The sequence below is a fragment of the Prionailurus bengalensis genome, chromosome A2 (genome assembly GCF_016509475.1).
Source record: "Prionailurus bengalensis isolate Pbe53 chromosome A2, Fcat_Pben_1.1_paternal_pri, whole genome shotgun sequence".
Classification (NCBI taxonomy): Eukaryota; Metazoa; Chordata; class Mammalia; order Carnivora; family Felidae; genus Prionailurus; species Prionailurus bengalensis.
In genome coordinates this window covers 126,298,945-126,313,285 of record NC_057348.1, presented here as the reverse complement: position 1 = coordinate 126,313,285, position 14,341 = coordinate 126,298,945, and the positions used below count along the sequence as shown (strand labels likewise).

Below are 14,341 nucleotides of genomic sequence, written 5' to 3'. Positions count from 1 at the left end.
GTCTGAACATCTTTTCAACAGGACTGATCTCCCTTAACTAGATTTCCTGCCCGGGTGATACATAATTCTCTCATGGGGAGAGACATTTTGATAAATAACCTCTCATTAAAATGCAGAGCTAAGGACTCATTAATGAATTCCTGGTGTAAACAAATGCACCACCAAGTGATCTTTGATGATCATCAACCTTGAATATAGATAAAGTTATTAAAAATATAATAATGTCTAACATTCACATGGGACTTTTCATTTTCCAAAGTAATCTCTAGCTCTGTCATTTATTGTCTTTGGGAATGTAGGCAGTTCCCTGAACATGTCTAAACTCTCCTTTCCAGACCTGGAACTGGGGATACCATATCTTCATAACAGATCTTTGTGATGATTATATGAAATAAATGTGCAATTCCCCTAAGTGCTGTGCCTGGTACACACATAGTCAGTGCCCAGGAAAGAGCACCGTTCCCTCACACCCTTGCTACTCAATGTGGGGTTCAGAATGAGCAGCATCCACACCACCTGGGCTCTAGTTACAAATGCAGGGCTCCCAGGCCTGCAGTTTTTTTTTTTCAATATATGAAGTTTATTGTCAAATTGGTTTCCATACAACACCCAGCGCTCATCCCAAAAGGTGCCCTCCTCAATACCCATCACCCACCCTCCCCTCCCTCCCACCCCCCATCAACCCTCAGTTTGTTCTCAGTTATTTTTTTCAATATATGAAGTTTATTGTCAAATTGGTTTCCATACAACACCCAGTGCTCATCCCAAAATAAACCGGCATCTTAATGGTCACAAGAAAATCTCCCTGCTCCTTTCAGTGCTGTATTTGAGCTGACTGTTGCATCACAAATATCCTCATTTTTTCCTACAAAATTTACATGTCCACACCCTGTGGCAGAGCAAATTGCAACTGAGGGTCCCTGTCTTTTGAGGGACAGGCATGAGACCTATCTGTTCTCCACTCTGACAGCCTCAGTCCCACCGTGAAAGGCTATTGCTCATCTCCAAAGACTCTTTTTTGTCTCTTGCTGACTCATCCTCTCACTGGTTATAAGCTAAACAGAGGAAGCAATTTTTCCTTCCTTCAGGAAATGCCAGCTTGAGCAGGTGATGTCCTTTTTCTTTGTCTGTACCACACCTCCCAAACAGAGGAAGGAAAATGCTGCTTGGCCGACAAGGCCATTTTTACACTGACAGCTTAAATATACCACCTGCCCTCAGTTTCCAAGACAACTCAATTGGAATAAACTGGGTTCTTAGTTCTTCCCATGTGTATGTTTGTAAAACAACCAATGACTTCACGGTACTGACCAGAGCTCAGATTTCTTGTTTTAAATATCTACCAGTGTTACTGTTCATCAAGATGCTATCAAGTGTTTTGTGACTCTTCCTCATTGATTTCTATTGCATCTTTGAAAAGCTGGTCATTAGCAGAGTTACTTTGACTTTGCAGATACAGAAAATACGTTATGCACCAAATCCTGAGAGATCATTCATGATCATTTAAGAAGCTTCATTCGGGTCTTCTGAGCAAATAGCAATTTGTTTACCTATTTTTAATTATGGTCCCAAGTAAGAGGAAAACAGACCACCTTCCCATGCTGCCCCTGCTTGGAACTCCACCTCTAAAATCAGCGAAGAAATAAGACCACTGTCTGGTGTTGCATTCATTCTAAGAAAGCAAAATTTCCCCCTGACATAAACAAATGTAAAAGGGTCACTCTGTCTAACACTGGGCACAACACAGGTAAAACCTTAGCCTCTTGCCTGTGAGTTATCGATTCTCCCTTTAAGTGTTATAAAACTGATGTCTGCAGATGTGCAATGACTGGTAACCCTTGCAGACACAATAATCATGTGAGAAAACAATGGTTTTCACTCTTAATAGTCTGATCGTAGCCTTGGTAACCTGTGGCATTTATTTTAACACTTACTGGATTATTCTATATGCTAAGCCAGTTCTTCTAAAGTTGGACTCCCTCGTAGCGGTGAGGGATGGGGACTTGTGCAGCAGCAGGAACATGTTTCCTGGAAGGAAGGAATATGTTGTCACTGACTCCCAATAAAATCCAGATGCAAAATATGAAGGAATGGCTCAAGGGCAGCCATTTTGCCAGGAAAGAAGACAACAGAAATTGGTGATCCTGTGTCTAGGGATTGAAACCACCAGCAGGAATTTTTCCCTGAGCTCTGAGAAGAGCAGCAGTATTTGCAGCCCCTCAGAGTACAGGAATTGGATAGCAAGCAGGGGTGGCACACTGTGATATTAGGACTAATTACAAAAGCAGCAATGTACTGATTTAGCTCTGGAACAAGCTTCACTTGCCCAGTCAAAGCTTCCAGTAGAATTTTCATTCCTTCCCTTGGGGTGAGATGAGGGGCATGGGGGAACGAAGAGAGCGCACATCCCTGCTCTTGAGTCTTTGTCAGGTGGAGGGGGAAGAACTGGAAAAATCTATGTCTTGCTCCCCTCTCTGGACAGCAAGGAAGTGAAGGTATTGGTGATGCTGGGAGCAGTACATTTCAAATATTTATTTCTGGAGGCTCTCTAGGGACTTGGAATTTCCTTGAGGAGTTCTTCCTGGCTGTGTAGTATTACACTGTAGAGTTAATGGTGCTGTTGCCTTGGAGCAACTGACATTCTTGGTCTCTTACTCCTGTTGAAGGGCAGTTTTATTGCTTTTCATCACTTTGGGGCTCATAATATTTCCTCTGTTGCCATACTCACTCTAAATGTGATGTTGAGATAATTTTATGTAATTATATTTCTGGGAAACTATGACTTTTAATGGTGATTTCTTGACATACACAGGCAGTATCTGGAAATGGCAGCCTACATAAAGAGATGTTAACAAAATGTTTAATTTTCCCTCCTTTTCTTGCAATACTCACCCACTGAGAAATGAGGTAAATTTACATTGATGTTGAATATTTCAGAGCTCACCTTTTCTCACCACCCTCTTCACTGCACAAACCACCTTCACCTAATACCCCCACACATTTTCTTCCTGAGTTAGGAAAAAGAAGAAGACCATACAATGGGAAGATCATTTCCATTCAGAAAGCCTCCAGACAGAGATAATAGCCCAGAGCAGCCACAATTGAGTAAGCATCGCCCCAGGGGTGGTGGGCAGCTCTGACATTTTCCACTTGGTCCTTGCTCTCTAACATCGATGGCAGTCACTTGGTCACTCATAGAAGCATGCAGTTAATCCTCTGGTTGTGTGTGTGCCCTGCAGTGACAGAGGAGTGGCAGAAGAGAGGCGGGGAGCCCTGGCAGCTCATTGAACCAGTCGATGGATTCCACCCCAATGAGGTAAGTGCAATCACACAGCAGTGGCTGAAAGCTATATCTTGGGTTATATTTAAAATATAGTTATGCATCTATGTTTATCATTATCCCATTTTGTTCCAGAAAAAATTTGAGGTAATGTATTCACATGTGTAAAATAGAAGATTCAGTAAAATAAAGTGAAAATCAGAGTAAAAAGCCAATAAGATAGAAATGATACCTGGCTTCCTCACTTAATGTCTACAGTTCATAAAATGTGTGCAGGGTGGTCCTGAGAAACTGCTGGTGAGAGCCTACAAAATCAGCTGTGTGGTCTAGGGACTGATGTAAAAAGAGTCATAAGTCATGGCCCCCATTAAAATAAATAAATAAATACATACATACATACATAAATATGTAAATAAATAAATAAATAAATAAGTCACATACTCAAAAACAATCACAAGGATTCCTGGAAGAGAGACCTATGAGAAATTTCTTCTATGGATCTTTCCAGAAAGGACACTGAATGAGAGGAGAACAGTGTCCTTAGCAATATCCTGCAGTAAGAGCTGTTTCTTATCTAGGATTCCAAGGTACAATTCTAGAAAGTAGTTCTACTCTGGCCTCTTCCCAGAGCAAGGGGAGCTGGAGGGACTCTGTCCCTTCCTACCTCATGCTCTCCTTTATCCGAACTTCAACAAGGGAAGCTCCACTTTTATCTGTTATGCATACTAGATTTGCTCATGATGTTTCTTCCTTTAAAAAACAAATGAATAAGTATGGGGGTAATTCTGTCACTTTTCAAATTTTGAAAGCTGGCAATCCTTTGCAACTGTAGTCTTTCTGGCCTAGCCTTTGGTGGGTACGGTGTGGCAGTGACAAGGGTCTAAACCAGAGAAGCATCCTGGTGTGCTCTCCTCATGGCCCCTGTCTCAGTGGTCAGTTGGGCCACAGGGAGAGCTGGCCATCCCCTCAGGAGCTTGAATGAAATGCACTGTAGGCTCCAGGGAGCACCTACGGACAGGGCTGAGAACTGCCTCATTGGGAAAAACAAAAAAGTGCCGCTCCACTGACAGATGAATATACAGTGGAGTCCCACAAATGCTGGGAAAATTTAAAGTAAGCATTTAAATCTCCCTGTTTTCAACAACCAAAAATAAATAAATAAATAAATCTAAGTAATCCACCTCAGAATATCTAATTTTCCTGTGTCTCATTTGGATGAACTGATCCAACAGAATTATTGCCTAGGAATTGGCTAAATACTAGATTTCTTCTCCCCACAGAAATGATGACTTTCGTTATAGAGTAATTTTTAATATGGAGACTTTCTGGCAATAATTAGGTAGTGGTTCTTGTTATTCCCACAAGTCACAGAATTTTACCTTTTTGATTCTGTAGAGAATTGAGGATATAAAGAAATATAGAAGGAGTTAATTAGGAACAGACTAAAAAGCAGAGGGTCAAAAATAGCTTTGTTTTATCCTTCTGGACCTATTTGTCTGATCCATCAAAAGACCATCCTGTCCCTGACACTTAAAATAATATTAGGGTTCAAAGTGTGTCAAATTAAGGCTTTATCTTGCACTCAAACAGTTTTGCCTATAACTAATTATTGAGAACAGGGTCAAAAGCTGAAAACCGGGGGGGGGGGGGGGGGTACCTGGTAGGCTCAGTTAGTAGAGTATGCAACTCTTGATCTCAAGGTTGTGACTTCCAGCCCCACGTCGGACGTGAAGCCTACTTCAAAATAAACAAACAAACAAATAAATAAATAAATAGATAAATGAATGAATAACAATAAAAAAGCTGAAAATCGGTATGTGCCATAATTGTATGTTATTCCTGAGAGATTTGTTCACATGCTGGTAGTGGATGATGGCATGGTGGAGCCACATTGCAAGTGGGCACCAATGGGTAGCCATGATGAAAACCTGCCTATTCATCATGTATATTGAACTGAAGAGTCCAGACTGCAACGTGCCATCCAAAAATGTTTATTGAGTGCCCACCCCATATCAAACACAGTAAGAATTCAAGAGTGAACAAGAAACTGCCCCTGCCATCTAAGGAGATTATAGTATAGAGGGAAAGAATGACAAGTGAACAGATAATTAAATAGAAAGTGGTTGATGCTTCCATTTGTGCAAGCCCGGTATAATGGGAGCATTGTGAGGGATGGGATGGGAGAGAGGGGTGTTTGGAAGAGTTTTCAGAGGTGCCCACTCAGAGCTAAGACCAAGAGCTAGTCAAGTGCAAAGAAGAGGGAGGGTCTGCACAAAGTGTTCTGAGCAGAGAAAATGCACTGGCCAAGACCTGAATGAAAAAAACAAAAAAAAAAACAAAAAAAAAAAAAAACAGGGCATGTTGGAGGAAGTAAAAGTGCCGCAGTGAGGCCAGAACATAGAGTATGGGAGGGGGATTGAGAGAGAGGAATCAAGAGAAGTATTCAGAGACCAGATTACGTAACGCCTGTATGGGATTTGACCTTTTTCCTGTGGGGAAGAGGGAGCCACTGAAGGTTTTTAAGCAAGAAAGAAAAATAACCAGACTTGTGGTAGCATCCTGGAGAATGGTGCAGTAGGGCCCCACTAGAGGGAGGGAGACCATCTGGAGGAAGCTTCTGTGTGTGAGAGGTGATGGCCCAGGAGGAATAGGCAGAAAGAGAAAGGTTTGTATTGGAGTTCCATTCACAGATGAGTCCACAGAACATGGTCGTTTATTGGATGTGAGGGTGAAAGAGAAAGAGATGCTTAGTGTAACACTTTTTATGACTTGAGAGATTGGATGGATGATTCTGTTGCTCACTGAGGTAAAGAACACACAGGATGGAGTGGTTTGAGGAGTTTGTCACATGTTGGACTCAAGAAGCCTACAGGACATCCAAAATGAGGATGTCCTTTTGGCAGATAATATGCAAGCTTAGAGCTCAGGAGGGGGTCTGGGTGGGAGCTGCAGATGCGAGCACAACAGGATAGACTTGTGACTTGAGGCCTTGAAGAGGAGCCTCTGGATGAACCTGCAAACTCCCCTCCCAATGAAGCACCTTACAGCAGAGGCAGTGTTAATGGATCCTTTTAGATCCTTATGTTAATAGTTTAAAAACTAACACTTAAAATTGCCACACACACACACACACACACACACAAGCACATGGTCCACAAAACATGGTCAGCTATGGGAGTCCACATCTTTTCCATCTTAAAAGAGCAAGATGGGCAATGTTGGTCTAAGGACCTCATGCTAATGGCATGGACAGAATACCAACCAAAGGAGTAGATTCAGGACTTGTTCAAATGCCGTCTCACCAATTCCTATCCAAGCAAAAACAGCTGGCCCTGGTCCCTTAACACCAAAGGGGGAACAGGTTTTATCTTATTGGCCTATTCTTCCTAAAATTCTGCTAGAGAAGCAGCGGAAGTGTCTAACCACTATTGACTCAACTTCTCCAATTTTCTTAGGAAGACAAGTTTAAGTACAAACATGAGTTGTGTTATGATTGATACATTATAATTTTTTAACCAAATTACATCCACCATCTTTGCTTATATTTTGATGGAAATAACCAGGCAAAGGAAATCTCCCAATATAGACTGAGAACTGCTTTATCTTTTCATCTCACTCCCCAAATGTAGAACCAGAAATTTAAAAAATAACTTCTTTAGTATGAGGGGGAGACATAGAAGGTTATAATGCTGGACATGATGGTTGATGGGGTTTGGTGGGTAGGAAGGAGATGACTCACAGGATTGGACATTTGGATGAACAGAAATGAAAAATGCCAAGTCAAGGAACCCCAAAGAAGAAGGGGCAGATTTGAGCATTCTGAATTTGGGGTGCCTGCACAAAATCCAGACGGAATTGTCTAAATCAGCATTAGATCAAATTGATGGGTTCTGATCTCAGGACAGGGGCCCAGCTAGGGGACACAGGTTTGGAAATCACCAGCATCTAGTTGAGAACTGGAAGCACTCTCAAGGATAGATTGGGCCATGGGATCAAATTGTGGCCATTGCCCATTGCCTCCAGCAAGAGAAGATGTAGTGAAGAGGGGAAAACGGCAGCCAAACTGCTGACAAAATGCAAAGGAAGCCTGACTTATAAAAGAAATGATATTGCAAAGACCCAAGACCCAGGTCTGTGGCCTGTAGAAGCGGCAACAATTCTACCAGTTCAAATAATCACTTTTTAAAATATCTGCGAAATTAAGCCTCTGAAGAGACACTTAGGAGATCTCTGCCTAAAACCAGACAATAGTAAATAAAAAATGCTGAAAGAGCCACAGACATACATCAAGTCCAGATTCCTTGACTACTCTGAGACCACTCAGCTAAACATACCTGACCCCTCCTGCCTTAGCAGCTTTGCTCAGCACAGCCCTCTGCTCTCATAAAGCCAACAGCAACTCAAACCATCCTCCTAAACCTCTCGTTGCAAGCAATAAAGTTTCCATGACATCATCTCCACCTTCTCTTGAGCCCTGGACCTTGTACAATACTAGAGTCATACATAAGATAAATAATCAAAGGATTGGTTTTGCATTATATATATACTTGGTTTTAATATATATATATATATATATATATATATATATATATATAATTGGTTATTAAATGTTAATAGTCTTCAGGGGTTTGTTTATCTCAGCATGTAAGCCCCTGGGAACCCGAAGTCCTGAGCAGACTTATGGAGTTCCTCTAAGAAGGAAGCAATGTTGGTAGTGGGTAGGGTGGAGAGGAGGGCCTTCTGGGCCAGGGAACCCTCAAACCCAGTCATTTTAGGCTGGCCCTGCCTAGGCACCAGGGACCATATCTCTTCACTTTGCTTTCTACATGAAGCCAGCTAGTAGCAGTGCTTCTGGAATGACACACTGAGTCAGCACAGAGGGGCTAGAGCCGGGACTTTACCTTTTTCCTTACATGTAAGTATTTAAATCCATCTTACATCATTGTCATGTTGTCAGTTTACAAATTTAAAATTAATTTGGACCAAAGGTAACCAGGTCCAATAGACTGTGTTTGTGGGCAGATTAAGAGCCCCGAGAAGCAAAGCCATGCCTTCCCTGTGGTTAGTTAGGACTTCCCTGCAGGCGTTTAAAAAGCAATCTTACCAAAATAGCCCAGAAATGTTCTTCCTACAGGAAAAATAAATTCAGAGTGCATTTTTAACTTTGGTCTCATAAAACCCCAGAGTTAAATTTAGCCAGGGTTCAACTTAAAAGGGATCAGGGATGATAAGCTTTTGGTAAAACCTATGCAATCTTGCTTTGAATTGCATTTCTTCTTTTAAATATTGCAAAAAGGTAGTTACTGTTTAGGGTTTGATTTTATAGTTGTCTTACTAAAGAGTTCTATTTTTGTAGCAAAATACATGAAATTAGTTTATGAAACAGGCACGTGAAAGAATCCTGGATTATGTGCAGCAGTGACCACTGCTGGGCTTCTGCTGTGTCCAGATGTGTCTCATGAACTTGTGGGGTGGACCCCACACAGTTATGTTTGCTTGGAGGACCAGAGGCTCTCCTGGAGAAGAACTCAGCATAAGTATAAATGTGGTTGAGCAAAGAAGTGTGGCTCAATTTAAAAACTGTCATCAGAAGAGAGAGATTCTAAAAGCCATATGGTGGCTAATAGCAAGAATCCAATCAAGAAACTACACCAGTTTCCTCCCATTCTCCTCTCTCTGGACTCACACCTCAATCCTGAGAGATTCTGGGGCTACAGATAAAAACTGAAAGACCTGTTTTGCCAAACTCACATAGGACATTGGGGCATTAAGTCACCCTGCTTTGTTGCTCCTTTCATGAAAACCTCAAAGAGGAGCCTTTGCAGTGGACCCCTGACCACCACATGGATTTGGTAGCATGAGGACCCCTAAACAGCAGCAGCAGCAGCAGGTGGACAGATGCGTGGCAATATCCCACAAAAGCACTGAGGCTGCAGGTGTGCCTGCAAAAAAAGCACCGGTGCTCCTCAGATGTGGGCTTAGCCAGAGGAAGGGGCACACCTGCTGGAGTTGGCAGTGGTGTGTGGACCAGAGCAGCACTACCCATGCGGCAGCTATCTGGACTCACTGCAGCTGGAGCCTTGCAAGAGCATGCAGACAGCTGAGTCAACTGCAAAGGAAGAGACTCTGAAGGGCCTACCTCCGTTAACCAGAAAATCCCACTTAACTACAACCTCCTATTAGCTAGCCTTCTGCTAGACCAGATTTCATCCCATGCATGTGTTTGGTAGGGTTACTGAGCAAGGCAGCCTCTGAACCCCTTCCGTGCTGCAGAGGTTGTGTATGCTGGCAGGAGGAGGCTGTCCCTGTCCGTTGTCCTGAGGACAAATGTTAGGGAGATGTGTGACAAAAGTCTCCACCGGTGAAGTAAATTATCTTGCACCCATGTGATGGAGTACTGTGCACTGAATAAAAACAATGATGTAGATCTACCTTTAGTGACACAGAAATATGTTTGTAATATAAAGAAAAGTAAATAAAAGCAGATTACAGATTGTGGGGGCGATTATTCAAGTGTATGCATTTGTCAACACTCATGAAGCTGTTTATCACAGGAAGTTAATTTTACTGTATGTAAATTATACCTCAGAAAGAGCAGATTATAAAATGATATTTACAGAAGGATTCAATTTGTGTGTGTATGTGTGTGCACGTGCAAGGCTCTACACCCACTGTTAACATTGGCTACCTCTATTATAATTACAGATGACTTTTATTGTTTTCTCTTTCTGCCTAATTGTCTTTTTAAATTTTTCTCCAGTGAATAGGTATTGCTTTACTATTTTAAACCATGACTAGGGAAGCACAGAAGAAGGTTCATGTTCAAGGAATGGCTAAGTTGGAGTAATGAGGGTAGAGGGTGACTGTGCCTTGCCCTGTGCATCATGGGAGTTATAATAGGAGGTTGGTTATAAGAGAAGCCCATGGTAGGTGCTCAGTAAATGTTTGTCACATGAGTGAATGATTATAGTGGGTCATTTTATCACAAGTCTCTAGTTTAATAATAGCCATGCCACTCTCACTTTAGACCCAATATATTAGCAGTGCACATTCATAAATATTTTCATCTCCATTAGAGTGACAGCCAACTAATTGCTTTCAAACCAGTTACCACATGCTGAAAGCTGATCTCCTTCCTTTTAACTTTCCTTTTCGTATCCTCACCCCATCTCCTCCTCTATTAATTTAGATTGGGAAATAAATAACCACAAATGCCTTGGTTTCACATAATTGTTAAGAAGACAGCTTAGGTGTACCAAGTAGAAAGGCAAAAAACATAAAAGAAGAAGCAGTGATCTTTCACAGACATGGCAGCAGCCTCCTTCGTTGAGAAATAGCAGGAAAAACAGCCACAAGAGCTTCGAAGACACTGCTTAGCATGTGAGAGATGATCACCCCCTTCCCAGGAATCTGCTGGCTTGACAGTTAGCCTAGGGGGAGGGGTGGTATGAGTGTAGAGGGGTGTGTGTGTGTGTGTGTGTGTGTCTGTGATGTGGGGGAAGAGGGTGGATATGGTGTATGTGGTGTGATGTGATGTGTGTGGTGTTAGGGGTGTGTATGTGGTATGTGTATATGTGGTGGGTAGGTAGGGTGAGTTTCTATTAGACACCACATGGATATGATCAAGATTACATTGCTGGATAGATAGAATTTCGGGTGTACCTCAGAAGGTTCAGGAATGTATTAAAATACTGGGGCTATTTAATGTAGCAACTAAGCCAGTTCTAGTTTTTTCTAACAACTGCTAAAACCTTACACACCATTTAGACCCAGAAAGGTCTTTAGACCGTTTGCTCTAGTCCGCTCATTTTGCAAGTGAGAGAATTGCAGCCCAGAGAGTAGAAGGGGGCTGCCAAACATCACACGGGGAGCTGGAGGCCCTGCCTATAGGAATGGTGAATGGGACCTGCCCTTTGGAGACAAAGTCCACATGCTTCTGAGTAAAGTTGGGGACATCCCTGAGCATCTGCCATGAATAATGTGTGCCCCCCCCCTAAGGTCTTCAGCAATCACATTTATCTTTCAGTATTAAAAAACCCTTTGGAGATGTAGCCACCTAGGGCCTCAATACCTGGCCAGGCCCCATTTGCTAAATAAGGCATTATCTGCAGAGAAAGGCTCCTCATCGCAAGCATGTTAATGACAAGCCAGAGGATTGGACAACCAAGAATGTATCCTGCTAACATCACGAGTGAAGGGAGACCTGCTGTAAAACAAAGCAACCTGAGAGTGGGCATTAAGCTGGGAAAGCCAGAGACAGGCCTGTTGTGCATTAAGCCAATCATTGTTCACCCTGGCACCCCAGCCACACTCTTCGTGCTCACAGCCTGCTTCAACCCAGTGACCGTGCAGCCTCATCTCCCAGGCCCCCAGAGTTGCCCACCATGCCATTCTCTCCCACACCATCTGTCTTTACACACATTGTGTCCTCCACCAGGTGCAATGTTTCCCACATAATCCATCTTGGTGAACTTCCCTTGAAAATTCAGCTCTGCCATCACCCTCCTCAGAGAGGACCTGCCCCCCCTTCCCTGCCCCCCGCAGCAGAGTTGGCACCTCCTCCCCTTGCAGCCTCGCACAGCGCCCCCTGTGGGTTTGGTGGTGTCATTTTGCATGTCTGGTTCCCTGCCTAGACTGGAGTTCCTTGAAGGAAGGATCCATCCCAAGATCCAACCAAGACTGAGGCCTGCAGTCGGTATTAGCTGCCCACAGATAAATGAAAATGTGCACCTGCTGTCTGTTACTAAATAAAAAATCACCTCAAAGGTAGCAGCTCAAAATAATCCAGAACTCACAGTTTCTGTGGGTCAGAGTGCTGGCACAGTTTAACTGGCTCCTCTGCTCAGGATCTCACAAGGCTAACATCCAGGTGTGTCATCCGGGCCACGTCCTCATCCAGAGACTCACCTGAGGAAGAATTGACTTCAGAATAACTTGGGTTGTTGGCAGAATTCATTCATTTCCTTGTGGATGTAGGACTGAGGACCCAGCTTCTTGCTGGATGTCAGCCCCTTGCCGTGTGGACTTCCTGACGAGCCTTCTTACTTCATCAATCCCACAAGGAGAGTCTCCCAAGCAAGACTGCTAGCAAAGCAGAATCTTAGACAATGTTACATAATCACTGAAGTGACATCCATATCCCATGTTTAGAACCAAGTGATAGGTCCCACCCACATCAAGGTAAGAGGATCATACAAAGACACAAATGTAGGCATCATGGGGACCATTCTGGAGTCTGCCCACCATACAAAGAATACAATAAATCCTGCTGCTAAATTCTTTATTTTGTTGTAATTTTCCTTTTATTCCTCCTTTGGGTTCTCTCTTGCAGGTGGCTTTGCTGCTGTTGGCAGATCGCTTGTGGAAGAAAGTGGAACTTCATTGGCCCCAGGTTCTGGGAAAGGAGAATCCATTCAACCCTCAGATTGAACAGGTGTTTGGAGATCAAGGGGGCCACTGAGTGCCTTCAGGATATGCATTCCTGGAAAGCTCAGTGAGGCAAAAACTTGGGTAAATTCATTCAACAAATGGTTATAGGGCTGCCATTTAACAGACTCATTGGTTACTCCAGCAGCAACTTTGAAAAGTGATTTTCTCTGATTTTGGAGTATATCTAAATGACAGCATGATTCTGTGTGTTTCAAGGATCAGTTCCCTCCAATTGACCTTCCAAGTAACCTTTAATAAAGTGTTTTGGATGCCATTCCAAACAAGAGAGTGTGCCCTTTCAAGCTAATTGTTCTAAAAACAAACGAGAAGTCCAGCAGTGCTCGGCAACTTACCCCGGGTCTTGGTGTGCCAGGACTTGTCCTTGCTCTGTTGCTGCTTCTTCAAGATGGCCAGCAAGTGGGTACTGCCCCTAGGGAGGCTGTGGCTGGCTGCCAAGGACTCTCACATCAGAGCACAAGACTATAAACACAAAATTAGGTACCGACTTGAATGTTTATTTAGAATGAGAAAAGAAATCACAACAAATTACAAATTTGTTTAAAATCCAGATGATTGAAAAATGTGACAATTTTTCTTTCTTTAAAATGTTTTCTTTCTTTGGCTGCACAATCTCATCGTCTTTTCCCAGAACAATGATTTGGTGATATCATTGTCTAAAGAAAGGACAGAAAAGTGAAATGCCTTGCTTTTTAACTGATAATTTAGAAGAGTTTCTTGCAGCTCCACAATTCATTATTCGTAAAGTCATGTAAACTTTTAGAATTGTCACATTGGGAAGACCTCTATCCAATTTCTTTTGAGTAGGATCTGTTACAGTCACACTCCCTATTTGTAGTGTTGTTCAAGTATTGTTAAAGTTTTGTGTCCATATAAGCATAGGAATTCTGGTAAATTCTATTGCACACCATTCTCATTGGTGTGTCACCTCCCTTGCCCATATCTGATGCAGCCGTGGATTCAGGGGTCAGTGGGTGTATATCGAGACCCACATCACACTGCCAGCATCCCACCTCACATGAGCACATCTTCCCACATTCTGCCTTCAAAACTTGCTTGACAGAGCCCAGAGATGTGGGGCAGGTCTACCCCAGCAGTCCCAGGAAACCGTGAATAAATGCATCAGCATCTTCCTTTAGTGGTCAGTTTGGGAGGCATTCAGTGTGCTTCTCAGGGACAGAATCATCCCCTTTGTTCATAGCAATGATGCCTTCGATGGTGCCTTCTCCTGCCTACTATCACTCATTGCTCCCTCATTCCTGCTTTCTTGGATGCTTCCCAAATAAAGCACCTGAACCTAAATCTTTGTCTCAATAAAGACAAAATTAAAATGTTGGTGTGTGTATAATTGTGTATGCTTTATTATTGAATATATTCCTCATACGAATATACTTCTGTTTTGGTTTGGTTTTTTGTTTTTGTTTTCCCCCGCCCCTATACTTCTGTTTTGACTAGGCACCAATACAAACCAAATCTCCCACTCACTGTATACCATCCATTGACATGGACCAGCGTCTAGCTTTGTGCATTTCACGCCCTGTTTCTCCTCCATGACCCACACACTTCCCACGCTGGGAGCTGTAGCATAATTTCATACTGTGATTCTGCCCATTG

General features: G+C 42.8%; 1 protein-coding gene across 2 annotated transcripts in view; it reads left to right on the top strand.

Moving 5' to 3' along the window:
• AOAH (acyloxyacyl hydrolase) overlaps window positions 1-14,062 on the top strand; it is a 168,109-nt gene extending 154,047 nt beyond the window's left edge. For both annotated transcript variants that reach the window (XM_043589264.1, XM_043589263.1), the window contains exons 21-22: window positions 3,240-3,316; window positions 12,612-14,062. In XM_043589264.1, coding sequence (XP_043445199.1) covers window positions 3,240-3,316; window positions 12,612-12,740 — 206 coding nt within the window. In that variant the 3' untranslated portion in view covers window positions 12,741-14,062. The remainder of the gene's footprint in view (window positions 1-3,239; window positions 3,317-12,611) is intronic.
• The last annotated feature ends 279 nt before the right edge of the window (window positions 14,063-14,341 follow it).